The following is a 15,847-nucleotide window of genomic DNA, read 5'->3' on the forward strand; positions in this document are numbered from 1 at the left end:
CCTTTTTCTTGTTGCTACCCTCCGAGCTTCTCTCTGAGTAGGCGACCGGAGGAGGGCCTTCGATGTTGACCGAAGTGTACGGGTAGGTTCATATTGGGAGAGGCGTTCCAGCAGGTATTGTGGTCCCATGCCATGTAAGCTTTTATAGGTTAAAACCAGCACCTTGAATTGGGCCTGGAAACATATAGGCAGCCAGTGCAAGCGGACCAGAATCTGCAGGTGACAATATTCAAGAATCTGCAGGTGACAATATCACCAGGAAGAAAAGTTTAATTAAACGTTGATAATTCAGGTGATCCAGCCCTTAACATGGGAGAGAGGAAGAATTTGCACAACCCCAGCCTTTCAGTTGAGTAGGGAAGACTTCCTAATTTACCTCTTCTTGCGGCCTCAGAACTCTGGGCAGATGATACAAATTAACCCCAAAGGGGATCCTTATTCTGGCAATAGGACCCACCGCACAGAAGGCAGGTCCTGAGACTCACTTTTTACTCTAAAAGGTATCTAAGGGTGCTCACCTAACCTTGATTACATTTTATTCCCACACTTTCCTGACCTCATGCAACCAAATCAACCTATTAAATGGCTGTCATTACTACTGTAATGGGAACACCAGTGGAACAGTGTAGAGTAGGTGTAAAAATGGACAGCTGTGCCAATTTGCTGACAAGCAATAATAATAATAATAATAAAAATAAAAATAAATACCCTACTGGTCTGCAGGAGCAACTGGCTTTAATCCTGCACTACACCAAGAGATGGAGGGTAGAAGAAGAGATCAGAGAGTCTACTGGATGCGTTGATGTAGTCCTTTTGACAGTCTCTGCTGACACTCATGCAGCATGTGGATGTATGAAATTGGAGATCTATCCCCCATTAGCACTTAGATGGGAACAGAATATAGGAAAGAGTTTAACTATGATAATATCCACTAATGGAATGGTTGAAGAGGACAGGAAAATATGAAGTAAGGTTTTATGTTTTCCTTATTAAATTCTCTCTGGTATTTAGGTCTGGCTATGATGAAGTAGCACTTTGGGAGAAAGATGCAACCTAATAAGCCAGCACTAGAAGCTAAGATGGAGATGATCTCCACAGCCACCATGTATTTCCCATTGGTGCTGATGTAGGTGGGAACAAGTGACACAAGAACAATAGAGTTAAAATCTACCTTAACATATATACACCGTTGCTCCAAAAAGTTTAGGTGTAAGCATGAAGAATAATATATAATTTTTAAAAAATACAAACAAATATGTTGACAAATCAAGACAATCATGAAAGTGCATATACAATAGTGCACATAGCAATTCAAAAAGACCAAAGAACAAATTCTATATAGGCCTCATGTCCATGTAAAATTGAGGATAAGAAAATCAAAACAGTGTCAATCTGTAATCCTATATTAGCTATATATCCTATATATTGAACAGAATGGCGATCATCTGGGGAAGTGAGCTAGACTTGAAATGAATGAGACTTTCACAAGGAGGAATGGAGCAAACCATCCTTTTTTTGCTCAAGTTCAGCTATTGTGGTCACCTCCAGACTATCAGTATTTTGCAGGAGGGGGGGAATTCAAGTACATTCCAGAAATGTAGCATTGCACAATTAAAATGGATTAAGGTACCCTGGCACAACAAATCCATTTAAACAGCCACCACCACCACCAGGCTTTTTGCAGTTAGGAAAGTGATAGGGAAATGCATTGAAAAGTTTGGGATGAACAAATGATTAACAGGTAGACAACAATTAAACAACGAGGCAAGCAAATCAGGATGAATGCTCACTGCAGTTGAATGTCCCTGCAGACAAATCAGACCAGATATAGTCTAACAATAGCATAAGCTTTGTGCAAGCAAATAAGAATGAATAAACAAGCCAGAGTTCCCTGGGAAGAGCAATTGATTTTTAAATTACATTGGAAATTGTAGCTCTAATTGTACATGGGTGTCACACTTTCCACACAATTTTTAAAATTATGGCAATCACCAAATCACATCCCTGGGGTAAATATTTCACATATGGAAAAAATTGGGAAAACTCGTTATTATGGGCTTAGGAATCATAAGATTGGAAAACAGATTTAATTTTGACTTCTTGATGCCTTATTTTTGAAACTTAGGAATCATTTTGATATTACCCTTCCTAAAAACCTTTTAACACTATAAGGCCTAGAATTTTTTCTTTTTAGCCAATGAAATCTGAGATTGTTAAAAGGCTCACAGCTTTTAAGCCACACCCATTAAAGTCGGGCTTACAGCCATACTACCCTGACCACACCTGATCTCATCTGACCTCGGAAGCTAAGCTTCACCTCAAATGCAAATGTCTGTTGCATTTTAGATTTTAAACAGTGGAATGACGTTCCATGTAAGAAACGAAATGCCTACATCTACAAGCACGAACTCTAGAGAGGACTGTAGTCCCCAGCTGAGCCTGCTGGGATGTGACCGGACTGGACTTGATGGAAGCCTTTCTGGTGTGATTTCCTTCTCTTCTGAAAGCAAAAGGCCACTCTTTGCCACTTTTCAAAGTATCGACTCTGAAGATCTGTCTTTTGGGTCTCTTTCCTGTTCTGATCCTTTTCATGGCTGTAGTGCAGCGTAAGGTTAACAAACTCTTTCTGATGAACATAATTTTAGTGTGTTTCAGTCACTCTAGAAGGCTCTTGTTCCATCTAGCATGTCCAGATGTGAAGAAGGACGGCAAAGCTTGTCCTGCGTCTTCAACATTTGTGCAGAAGGGAGAATTTCAGCAAGTGCATCTTCTCTCAACCCTGAATGACAAGCTTCTCTTGCCCAGTTTCCCCCTCCTTCATAGCTTTTAAAGGCATAGGAACCCTGCCTTTGAATCTAGCAGTCACGCTAAATCCCCCTTTCTAATAGGGATGGGGAGAAATTTGATTCAGTTTGCTTCTGAGGCTGAATTGATCAAATCCTCACTTTCTGAAACAATATGAGAAGCGAAACACAGCTGTCCTTCAAAGTTCACACTTACCCAGTTTTTGTGATGCAATTCTGCAGCCAAACAAGAGTGACAAAAATGCATGAAAATGTGCATAAAATGAACATATGAGTGAAAATAACATACATACAAAAATGCATTATATTAGGAGAAATTGTGTGCAAAAAGTCAAAACTGCATACAAAAATGTATTAGGAGAAATTCACAGTAAACAGGGTGAAGACTTTTCATGAGGATTAAAAAAATCCCCAAATTGCTGAAGAACTGAATTTAAGATTGGAAAAAATGAGAAACGGAAAGAACCGAAACTGACAGATCTTCCCATCCCTACTTCCTAAAGGGTCATTTTATTGCAGGATGAATGTTTACTAATGTGGTTCACACAACCTTCTTCCCAGATAGCTATCATCAGTGTGTGCTGCCAGGCCCATTGCTACTGATTCTGGGTAGGCTGGGCTCACTCCTTTTCCAAAGTGTTTGCCCCACACCTGGTCAGAGATTTTTCTACAGTTCTAGGAAAGGTTGCTATAACAGGGTGAGCTGCAACTTGACTGGACACATGCTTACCAATGACAAATTTTATAGGGGAAGGGGCCATAGTTCAGTGACAGAGCATCTGCCTTGCATGCAGAAGGTCTCAGGTTCAACCTGTGGCATCTTCAGGTAGGGCTGGGAGAGACTCTTGCCTAAAACCCTGGAGAGCTGCTGCCAGTCAGTGTAGACAATACTGAGCTGGATGAACCAGTGGGTGTGACTCGGTATAATGCAGCTTCCTATGGCCCTATGTTTAAAGTGCCATCTCTAAAATCTCACTTAAAAAGAAAATACCGACAAAATGAGATGATACTGTCCCTGGGAGAACTGGAGAATGTTGGTTGGTTGATTGAAGAAATTTGATACCATATCCTGTTGGTATAATTACAGTAATAGTGAACGCTGTTCTCTGAGAGCAAGTCCTTATGTAGCCAAAATGACACCTCAGTCAGGGGAAGTCTTGAGTGAGCAAACTGTTGGGGCTCCTCTGAATGAGGCTTTTCTTGTGCACTCGCCCTGGCTTTTTCACTGAACTTTTTAGAGGGTCCTATTCTTCAGTTGCTCTAATTCTTCAAGCAAGCTGTCATTCTTTAAATGTAGGCTGCCATTGTCTGTCAGGTCAGGTCACAAATTAAAAGACTCCCTCAAAGATCACCCCCAAGTCCTAGGGGAGGTGGGAAGCACAGCTCGGGGGGGGCAGTGTACCCATTTGCCCCACAGGGCTGTGTTAGGGGCTAGAGTTTGTATAGTAAAAATCCAAAAGCAAAGAAACAGCACCTTTCTGGTGAGAGAATGCATTTGCCAGGGGAAGTCTCCATTAGGGTTTTTCATCCTAACTATTAGTTTCCCTGGCTGAAACGTGTCCTTGAATCCTGATAATGCTTCTTATTGTACAGCCACGAGAGCGGCTGTATGTGTTTTGTAGGAAGCTTTATATGGAGTTATAGCTGGAGACATTTTCCTTGTCACCAAATGAGTGGGATGTTTTTTCGCCTGGCTACAACAACTTAATTGTTAATTGGAGTTCAACAGAAAAGAATATGGCTGCATATTCACCATACTTTTAAAGCACATTATATCTCCCTCCAAGAATCCTGAGAGCTGTAGTTTGTTAACGCTGCTGGGGAATTGTAGCTCTGTGAGGGGCAAACTACACTTTCCAGGACTCTTTGGGTGAAGGCGGGTGCTTTAAATGAATAGTGTGTATGTGGGCCTATTTCTCCCGAAGTACCAAAAGTTAACCACACATAAACTTGAAAAAATATGCTGTGTAGTTGAAAAGGACTTTCACCAGTATTCTGTTGCTAAGAGCATTGTATACGTTCTCTTGCATGTTTCGTTATCAACCACTGCAGGTGTCAGTTCATTATATTGGAGAGAATAATGCAAGTGTTGTGATTGGGTCTTATATTTCTGGTTGTTATTGTTCTAGTGAAGCAGCACTTGATGAAATTCTCCCTTATGCATAGATGTTGAAAGTTGCTAAAGAAGGCCCTTGGGACCCCCCCCCTTTGGATAAGGACCATAGCTTAGTGGTACAGTAACTGCTTCGCATGGAGAAGTCCCAGGTTCAACCTCTAGCAATTTCATAGAGGGTTGGGAATGTCCCCTGTTTAAATAACCCTGGAGAGCCACTGCCGATATGTGTGGACAACGCTGAGCTAAATGGGCCAGTGGTGTGACTCCTATGTACTTCCTAGGATGGGTGGACAAAAGAAACACACCAAGGAATATATGTGCAAGAGGTAGTTTATTAATATCACAATGTGCGACAGCCACAAGAGAAATTCAAAGAGAAGAGGGAGACCAGAGGAAGCTCTTCAGAGATGGCATTTTCAAAAAGTGATAAACGAGAGCTGGTCTTTCACAGTGAGGGATGGGAGAGGAGGGAATGAGTTCAGAGAGAAATCCAGCATCGCAGCAGGCACAATTGGGAACTACAGTCTTCTTTAGAGTTCATGTTTGCAGATGTAGGTGTTGAGTTTCTTGCACTGAGCATCATTCCACTCCTTAAAACCTAAAGTGCAAAAAGACAAAAAGCTACTATTTCTTGCCCCAACGGGTGTGGTCTAGAGGATGTTATTAACTCTTAGGATCTCAGCTTTCACTTATTAAAAAGAAAAGCTTCTAGTCCTCATGATTGTAAATTGCCTTGTGTACCGCCCAGAGAGCTTCGGCTATGGGGCGGTATAGAAATTTAATAAAATAAATAAATAAATAAATAAAGAGGAAAAAATGATAGAAATCAGGCTAAGGTTCAGAAGTTAGGAGATACATAAAGTCGTAGCACAGATTAAATATTTTTTTAATTATTCCTACATCCCATCATCCAGACTTCCCCCATTTTCCCCACATCTGATCCTAACAATATGTTATAGGAACACAGCAGAAAAAAAGATGATGTGATCCAGATTTAGTAACCACTGTTTTCAGAAGAAAAGAGACGTAGATTGTGGTGATCATATACAACTTAACCATGCAGACTGGCTCCTGGTATATTGCAGGAACAACCAATGTAGTAACTTCCAGATGTTGTTGGACTACAACTCCCATCATCCCTGGCTATGCTGGCTGGGGCTGATGGAAGTCGGAATCCAGTAGCGGGAGGACCAATATACCAGGGTTAACTAAAGTGCACTACTGGTCTGGTATACATAGAGATTGACTCGTGTGAACCTGGCTTAAAAACAAAGCAACCCGGCTGTATTCAAATAATAATAAAATTGTCCTTCATTGACAATTTTAATGCTTGTTTTACTTTTTGTAAACCACTTAAGGTTCTGTTTACCATCAAGGTGGCATATATATTTTGTAAATAAAAATACTCAGAGCAATCCCATCAGATTGAAATCAATGGACGGTGATGAATAGCTTAAATCCATTGATGCAATGGGTCTGACATCTATAACCCAGAGAAAAGCTGGAAAATGATGGCAAACCAGATGTTAATGGTTAAACCCAATATTTTAATGCCTTTTTGCCAGACCCTGTGAATGGTTTGTTTACCTGTGGAACGTCTCAGCTCCACGCAGTGCTCAGAGTTGCGGAAGTTGTCTGGCTGGTGGGTCATCCAGGCCTTGTAGTTGTAGGTTGATTCGTCAGCCCACCTCCATCTCCTGGTCTGCAGGAACAGGACAGAACAGATGATTTGATTATGGAAGTGTGAGGAACTTGGTGCGAAGCTCAGTGGGAGAGATTGGCCAGTAGGTAGCTACTGCTGGCTATGATGAAGAAGGACTCCTGTGGGAAATAAAATAGTGTGTATGGGATTCAGTCTGGGAGCTTATTGGGATAAGGACGGGATGGCATTCCTATGGAGCCACCTCTAAGTGATGATGACAACTAGGAATGGAACACATGGAAGAAGCTCACCTGCCGGACATCATGGAGCCCGATCCAGACATCACTAATCTCTTGCTGGTAAGTGGAGATGTGCTCGGCCACTAAGAGGGTCTCTGCCTTAGTGAGGACAGAGGCAAGGTGGGCCCCACGGCCGTAGCTCTGGCACTCAATCTATGAATGGAAATAAGGTTTTTCTTTTTACCCCATTATCATATTCTATCAGCAGGACAGATGATGTAGAGCTGAAGCCTTCCACATTTGAAATTAGTTTTCTTGCATCATAGAACAGTAGAGTTGGAAGGGGCCTATGAGGCCATCCAGTCCAACCCCCTGCTCAATACAGGAATCAAAATTAAAGCATACCTGACAGGTGGCTGTCCAGCTGCCTCTTGAAGGCCTCCAGGGTTGGAGAGCCCATCACCTCCCTAGGTAATTGGTTCCATTGTTGAACTGCTCTAACAGTTAGGAAGTTTTTCCTGATGTTCAGCCAAAATCTGGCTTCCTGTAACTTGAGCCATTACTCTCTGTCCTGCACTCTGAGACAATCGAAAAGAGATCCTGGCCCTCTTCTGTGTGACAACCTTCAAAGTACTTGAAAAGTGTTATCATATCTCCTCTCAGTCCTCTTTTCAAGGCTAAACATGCCCAGTTCTTTCAGTCTCTGCTCATAGGGCTTTGTTTCCACTCCCCTGATCATCCTTGTTGCCCTCCTCTGAACCTGTTCCAGTTTGTCTGCATCCTTCTTAAAGTGCAGTGTCAAAAACTGGACACAGTATTCAAGATGAGGCCTAACCAGTGCTGAATAGAGGGGAACTAGTATTTCACATGATTTGGAAACTATACTTCTGTTAATGCAGCTGAAAATAGCATTTGCTTTTTTCTCCAGCCACATTGCACTGTTGGCTCATATTCAGCTTGTGATCAACTATAATCCCAAGATCCTTCTCGCATGTAGTATTGCTAAGCCAAGTATCCCCCATCTTATAACTGTGCCTTTGGTTTCTTTTTCCTAGATGTAGAACTTTGCACTTATCCCTGTTAAATGTCATTCTGCTGTTTTCAGCACAATGCTCTAGCCTATCAAGATCACTTTCAATTTTGTTTCTGTCCTCCTAAAACAAAATTTTGTATCCCTTCCAATTTTGTATCATCTGCAAAATTGATAAGCATTCCTTGAGCCTCCTCATCCAAGTCATTCATAAAAATGAATTTCAAACATTTTCATTTTAATCATCATCAACATCACCATCGAACTTGAGGCATACTTCTAAGAAGCACAGGTTTTAACTGAGGATTTTAAGGTAATATTGTTATGTATCAAGTTGCCATACTCAACATTTCTACACTAACACACATCCTAAGCATGTTTGCATTGTCTTCTGCCGACTCAGACCATGGTCCATCTAGCTCAGTATTTCATACACTGACTGGCAGTAGCTCTCCATGGTTTTAGGAAGGGGTCTGTCCCGGTCCAATCTGGGGATGCTGGGATTGTACCTGGGACCTTCTGCATGCAAAAGCAAGTGCTCTGCCGCTGATCCATGCCCTGCCATCTTGTCTTGGCTAGAAAAGGGGAATCCAGATGGACCATGCCTACTGTCCATCACTCAGCCTTCTTAGAGTCCAAGGAGACAGATCACCAGATACAACATCTTTTTCTTGAGCCTGAGAGGTTCACCAGACACTTCTGTAGGACAATGCCGACGGATAGCCTAACAATATATTATATCAAGCCCAATTTGGTGACAAATACTGCTTACCTCAGCCTCTTGCCATGACAATTTATTATCGAAATATGCATAGCAGTTCCCCTGGTTTTGCAGCCACTCCCTGGCACAGGTGTCTGCCTCAGCTGTAGGGAGACAGCAGGATAAGGAGTGGTTGTGGGAGAAGACCCAAGGTGATAGAATGGTAAGAAGAAAGTTTTTAATATGCTCTCTGAAAACCCATTTTATCTGCACCATTAAACTCTGCAAAATTCCCTCTGGGGAAAGCTATGTGAATCCTTGGGGGCCCAGATTCTGAGTGATGTTTAAATTTGCAATGAGGGAAGCAAATGTGCCCCTGGTCACACCAGCTAGTGATCCCAGGTGCCTAGCTGGTTGATTTTTTGCCTTGGCATGGCTATTGCCACTGCTCTAAAGCTATTTCCTCACCTGCAGGTGAGGGATGTTTTTGGGGTGGGGCCCATGGGGCCCAAGCCTCAGCTCTGCCTTTTCATCCCCCATATACATATTTATTTTGTTTACAGCATGGCTGGATGCACTGCAAAGTGAAGTGTAAGTGAGACTTCAGCCACTTGGTCAGCTGCCTTATGTCAGGCGATTGGTCCATCTAGCCCAGTATTGTCTACACTGACTGTCAGCAGCTCTCCAGAATTGCAGACTGGGGTTTCTCCCAGCTCTACCTGGAGATGCCGAGGACTGAACTCGGAACCTTCTGCATTTAAAGCGGATGCTCTACCACTAGGGATGCAAGAAGAGAATGATTTCCGTTATGACCTGTTCGTTGCTATTAGTGCTGTTTCCGTTCTGCTACGGTTTCACTTCTGTTAAAACCTACATTATTCCTCTCTCTGTCTGCTCTGACTGAAATGAATGTAATTAATTATGTAATTAATTCATAATTAACTTCAGTGCATTGCAGTAGAAGGGAAACATCAAAAACAGTCCAAAAATAGGATAATATTTCTGTAATGTTCACAGACTAGCAATAGTGGAACACCACTCATTTTCGCTTGCATGATTTCCACTCTTGACTTTGGGTGAATATGTGATCTGTGGCAATTTCAGCTCCCATTTCCATTTCTGATGGAATTCTCCAACAGCCTTATCTACCACTGAGCCACAGCGCTTCCCCAGAGGCAACTTTGTGTCATGGGACTATGTCCCAAGTATACAGTGATGGCTCTGCAGTAGGCCTCCTGCACTGCAACTAGGGATGGTCCAATCTGTCAATTTTGGTTTATCTCAGTTTCTGATTTTTAAAATCTTAGTTCAGTTCTCCACATTTCCACATCACTTTGCATTTAAGCCCTAGGGAAATTCATCAGCATTTTAGTGGAAACTTCTCCGAATATATACAGTTTTGTATGCAATTTTGCTTAATATAAATGTTTTTGCAAAGCAATTTCCCCTAATATAATGCATTTTTCGATGTCATTTTCACTAATACTGTATATACATTTTTGTACACATTACTTGGCTGGAGAAATGCATTGCAAAATTCAGAGAAGTGTGAAGTTTGCAGGGTGGTGGTGTTTCGGTTCTATTGTTTGGGAAGTGCAAATTATTGAGATTCATCTTTAAATGCAAACAGGATCAAATTTCTCTCTCTCTCTCTCACCCCCCCCCAATTGCAACTGCTTCTTGTTGGCTGAAAAGTAAGTGGGTTATCATCACTTTTCATCTAACAGGTACTTTGTTTTAATTACTGCTAAACCTTGTTGAAGATTTTTGGGTAACACTCAGATGTTTGTTAAAATGCTCACCTCGTTGGAAAGAACTGGAGATCAAGATTCCAAGAAGGCAAAGACTGAAGTAGGTGGTGAATCCCATCTTTTGGTTGACCTTTCAAGGAGGAAGGAAATGTGTTTCTCCTCTTACAATCACAAATCAGGGGTGCCAACAGTATTTTTGGGCCCATAAGATTGTATGTGGATTGTGCCCTGTGACCCACGCATGAAAGTCGACACAGATTTGCATAAAATGTGCATATACTTTCTGTCATATGCAACATTTGTGTCCTCTTTTGCAGGTGGAGGTGAGGGCCCCAAAATAAATCAGTGGCCTCACATTTATTAAAACATTTGACAGACAGAATGTGAATAGGTGAATCTTTCCCCATAATTGTATTTCCATACTAGAAAAGGCTTAACCTGGTGAATTTCTGCCTGCTACACAGCTGTTTAGAAGCACAGGAACCCCACACTTTCCCAATACAAAACCTAAACTAAGCCTAGACTACAATCTTGTACTCACTTACCTGGAAGTAAACTGCATTAATCACAAAGAAACATGCCTAAGTCTCTTTGCAAAGTTTTCACATTGGGCATTTGCCTTTTTTGGGGAGGAAGAATCTTTAACATCTATCTGTGCTTATTGCATAGTAGTATTTGAAGAAAATAACTTCTAGGGAGTACCTGATCGCAGACAAACCCACCACAGGAAAGATGCATCTTGGTTGCTAGGAGGAAAGGAAGGGCAAACTAGGGAGATTCCAATGACTAGAAAATGAGACAGAAGCAGGAAAAGTGCAGTAAAGGAGAGGATGAAACAGTAGCTCTTTAAGACTTCACGAATTCCTATTGCTTGGTGTTCAAACAATTGACATGTCAGTCAGAGTTCAAACTTCACTCATTGGTTAAAAACAATGGAAGGCAGGAGCAGCCAGGCCGGTTCATTTCACAAGAGTCTGAGACCCTGTTTGGCTGTGGGGTCCGATACATCAGTGCCTCCTGTACCCACCTCTCGGCAGTCCTAATCTCAGTTCTTGTTTATTTGAACTTCTAAGACTGGAAAGATTAGAGAAAGAACCTAAAACATAAAGTTCACCAGTGTTGTATTAGGCTGAGCTGTAAAGGGTACTTTTACATTGATTTAAAGTGAGCATCATTTGTGTCAGTTAGAAACATGGAAAGAGTTGCAAGAGACCTTGGTGGTCATCTAGGCACCCTGTCCTTGGCAGATGGCTGTCTAGCATCTGCTTAAATATTTTCAGAGAAAGAGAGTCCACCCCTTTCCCAGGCAGTCTGTTCTGCTGTCATTCCTACCTCAAGGAAGTTTCTCCTAATGTTTTGCTAAAAATTTGCTCCCCTGAAATTCCTGCCCTCTGAAAGAACAGAGAACAAGTTGATTCCATCTTCTTTACGACAGCCCTTCAGGTGTTGGAAGGCTGCAGTTATTCCTCCTCTTAATAGGCCAACACTTACCTTGCAACGCTGTTCTCCTGAGTGGACAGTTGTGGTTGACAGCTGAGCCAGGATCCTCTCTGATGGTCTCACCTTTTCTGGGTGACTGTTATATAGACCCAGTGTGGATATGGTGCAATCTGAAGATGAGCTAAATGCTTCAAGGAAATCCTGGTCTGCTCTTTTCAGTTTTGCATAACTTAGGGCCAGACCAGTGGAATGTAACTTGTTTCACCAGCTGTGAGCACTGCAGAAAGAGCTATCCTTTTTTGGGGGTGAAGAAAGGCATATTTCTTGGGAAAGGGGGAAAAGTACAGAGATGATCCTGTCTCTGGTATTCATCAATCTAACCAGTTGACCAGACAGCAGGGCATTGGATGCCAATGTAAAGCTTGGACAAGTACATATGGGTATGGACTATATAACGGTGGTGGGGAATCCGTAGCCCTCCAGATGTTGTTGGCCAATGGTCAGGAGTGATAGAAGCCATAGTCTAGCAACATCTGGATGATTTCAGGCTCCCTACTACTGCTATATACAAATGCCTCCTCATATACAGCTGTGAGTAAGTGTTATAAAACAAACCAGACTGAATTCAGTGTGTGGTGGTTGACATGTGCACAACTGGTCAGCTTTGTGAGTATATAGCCGGAGCTCCAGAAACTAAACAATATGGCTGCCACAGGCACAAAGGTTTGTATGAACTGGCCTGAAGGGTGTCTTGAAAGAACATTTGTGGCACAGAGCCCAATTAAAAAGTAAAAAACAAACAAACCAAGGGCACATTCACACCCTACATTTATTAAACTATTATTCCACTTTAAACAGTCATGGCTTTCACTAAAGAATCCTGTGAAGTCTAGTGTGTGAAGGACGCTGAGAGTTGTTAGGAGAGCCTTATTTCCCTCACAGAGCTATAATTCCCAGAATTCTCTGGGAAGAGGGACTGAATGGCACTCTGATAATCATAACTCTATGAGGAGAAGTCTCCTAACAGCTCTTAGAGCCGTTCGGAAACGGTACTTCCTAGGATTCCTTGGGGAAGCCATGACTGTTTAAAGTGGAATAATTGTGGAATAAATGTATGGTGTGAATGTGGCCCAAGTCATGTGAGAAATCAGTTCTCCAAAGTCCCCTCAGTAAGGAAGTCATTGCTATGCTTCAATACTTTCTCTTCCCCAGCAACCTTGGATGCGTCATAACAATCACCCCATGATGTGACCAGAGGCTAGAAGCACAAATATTCACACACAACTACTCCACGTTGAGAAACAATTGTGCAGACAATATCAGCTCCTGAGTGACAGTTTGTGAAACCTCTCTCCTCCAGCAGCATCAGTGGAGTGCCCTGAGACTTAAAGATTTCCTTAAGGTCTGAAAAGGACACCGATAAAGGATATGTTTGGGTATGGGGAAAAGGATATTTCCGTTCAAGAACAAGGTTTGCATATATACATATTATTATTTTGACAGTTCAACTTTAAGACAGTCTGCCTGGCTTGCTAAAACTCACATACTTCTGACTTGATTCATTCACTGTATGGTGAGATCAGTAATCTGACTGATGACTGGCACGAGTGATGATGTCAGTTGCAAATCAAAATGAACAGGAGAGCCCCCCAAACACAGCAGGGCTAGAATACTACATTTTGAAGTCAACCATCCATCCAAAGAGGAACATCCCTGTAGTACCAGTAATTCCTGAGTCTCAAAGTTACAAGTTACACCACTGATCTACCCCCCCTCCACCCCCAATGTGCCATTTGAAGCAGATCATTTAGATCTGATGCATGGCAGGGCTAACCCTGGTTCAGAATCCCCAGGATTCTTGGGGGGGGGGACCATGATTGCTAAAGTGCTCTAAAATAGTTTGTAATATAGACATGTCCTTTTGCACCCTAACCTTTCTCCAAAGATTGCTCTGATTTAAAACAACTCCCATTCATGACCTAAAATCAGTGGTGTAGCCATCAAGGGTCTCAGGGGGTCTTAGACCCCTTACTTTTTTGGGAGCAGGGTCCCAGCAGGCTCCCTATGTCTCCAGCATCCTATGAGCCAATCAACATGAAAGGGAAGTGTGTTAGCCACTGAGAAGAGTCTTCTAACATGATTCCTTGTCCTTTCCTGCTGATTGGAGCCAATCAGAGTGAAAGGAGGTGAGTCAGCCACTGAGAAGGCTCTTCTCAGTAGCTAACCCTCTCCTCTTTCATTTCTTATTGGCTCCTAGGGACGTCTGTTGTTGTGGGAGAAGACATTGACAAGGATTTCATTCTCAACCCAGCAGCAAAAAAAGAGGGAGGGACGTCGCTGTAACTATCATGAAGGGACCCTGCACTTCTGAATTTGCCACTACATTACTGCCTACAACATGCAAAGAAGATGCTCTACTATTGAGTTATTACTGTTCCCAGTTATAAACTGGGATGGTAAATTAGTGGCTTAGGGGTTTGGTTAAATTTAAGCCCCCTCTGCATGTCAATGCTATCTTTTCTGTGACCCATGTTTGATAATCCTGCCATTGCATCAGCAAATTGGTTGGGTCTTTGCTTGTTTTCTGGGGATATATCATTTTTTTTATATTCCTGCCCACGTATTAAATGTAAATGGCAACTGCTCGGCACTCCTTGAAATGCAAAGAGCCTCACTGTCAAGCAGGAGGAGAGCACTGCGCAATACATGGCAGATGCACAAGAGAACCTCCTGGAGAATTGTGCCCCCACTGAATCACATCTCTGTCTCGCACTCAGTGGCCCTTAGCAGCACTCAGCCTTGCCTCACATCTGCTTTGGTGGGAAAAATGGATGTTATTGATGGATTCAAACCAGCCTACCCAAACCTGGGGCCCACCAAATGTTTTGGACAACAACTCCCATCAGCCCCAGCCAGCATGGACAATGGTCAGGGATAATAGGAGTTATTGTCCAAACTAATTGGGGAAGGCTGATTTAGGATGCAGGCTTAACTCTACTTACCTGGGAGTAAGGCCCAATGAATTCAAGAGGACTTACATCTGAGTAGACATGGTTAGGATTGCAGCCTTAGAAATCATTTGCGATTAAAAAAAAAGTACATTTAGCCTAGGTGGATCCCTGCCTCCATGTGGAGAGCTAGTTCTGCCTTTCACCCTATTCCTGTGACTTTAATTTGTTTTAACTGTTTTTAATACTGAAATTTAAATTGTTGTAATCTGCCCTGGGACCTGCTAGTGAAAGGTGAGTAAAACATTTAACAACAACAGCAGAAGTAATTTGTATGTGGGGGGGGGAGCATGCTTCAAAATGAGCTATCCATATAACCCTAGTGAGTAATCTGTGACAGAGGTCCGCACCTTTGGGCTTGTGATAAAGATCTCCTGGCTGCGCTACTTGTTGTGTAATGTTCCCATTTCCTTCAAACCTGCTACCTGTGGTGTTTCATCAGATCCATATGAAGCCTATATAATGGCGTCCTATGGTGTAGGAAAGACCATCAAAGAAGATCCAAACTAGCCACAGCTCATCAGAAGAGAACGAGCGGAAGGATTCAGGTGAGCACTTGAGCTTTCCAAGTTTTTTCTGTTATTTCTAATGCTGTTTCAAGATGCTATTGTTATACATTTAACCAAAATGGAGACAATAGTCAAGAAATCAGAAGAAGGCTAAGACTGGGGAGGGCAGCTAGGAGAGAACTAGAAAAGATCCACAAATGCAAAGATGTATCACTGAACACTAAAGTCAGGATCATTCAGACCATGGTATTCCTGATCGCTATGTATGGATGTGAAAGTTGGACAGTGAAAACAGTGGATAAGAGAAAAATCAGCTCATCTGAAATGTGGTGTTGGAGAGCTTTGTGCATACCATGGACTGCAAAGAAGACAGATAATTGGGTGTTCTATTAATGTTAATGTGTTCTATTAAAACAGAACTATCATTAGAAGCTAAAATGATGAAACTGAGGTTATCATACTTTGGACACATCATGAGAAGACATGATTCATTAGAAAAGACAATAATGCTGGGAAAAACAGGAGGGAGTAGAAAAAGAGGAAGGCCAAACAAGAGATGGATTGATTCCATAAAGGAAGCCACAGACCTGAGCTTACAAGATCTGAAC

General features: G+C 42.2%; 1 protein-coding gene across 4 annotated transcripts; it reads right to left on the reverse strand.

The window, feature by feature from the left end:
• Positions 1-5,232: 5,232 nt before the first annotated feature.
• LOC133366250 (C-type lectin BfL-2-like) lies at positions 5,233-11,821 on the reverse strand. Of its 4 annotated transcripts, none has more exons than XM_061589134.1 (6): positions 11,774-11,821; positions 10,334-10,412; positions 8,604-8,695; positions 6,874-7,014; positions 6,508-6,622; positions 5,233-5,518 (listed from the first exon to the last, which is right to left on the reverse strand). In XM_061589134.1, the coding sequence occupies exons 2-6, from the start codon at positions 10,398-10,400 to the stop codon at positions 5,451-5,453; spliced, it is 483 nt and encodes a 160-aa protein (XP_061445118.1). In that variant the 5' UTR covers positions 10,401-10,412; positions 11,774-11,821; the 3' UTR covers positions 5,233-5,450. The 4 variants fall into 4 exon arrangements, with proteins under 4 accessions (XP_061445118.1, XP_061445119.1, XP_061445117.1 ...); XM_061589135.1 differs by lacking the exon at positions 11,774-11,821 and adding an exon at positions 11,615-11,714; XM_061589133.1 differs by lacking the exon at positions 11,774-11,821 and adding an exon at positions 10,985-11,105.
• Positions 11,822-15,847: the final 4,026 nt, after the last annotated feature.

Source organism: Rhineura floridana, chromosome 11 (genome assembly GCF_030035675.1).
Source record: "Rhineura floridana isolate rRhiFlo1 chromosome 11, rRhiFlo1.hap2, whole genome shotgun sequence".
Classification (NCBI taxonomy): domain Eukaryota; kingdom Metazoa; phylum Chordata; class Lepidosauria; order Squamata; family Rhineuridae; genus Rhineura; species Rhineura floridana.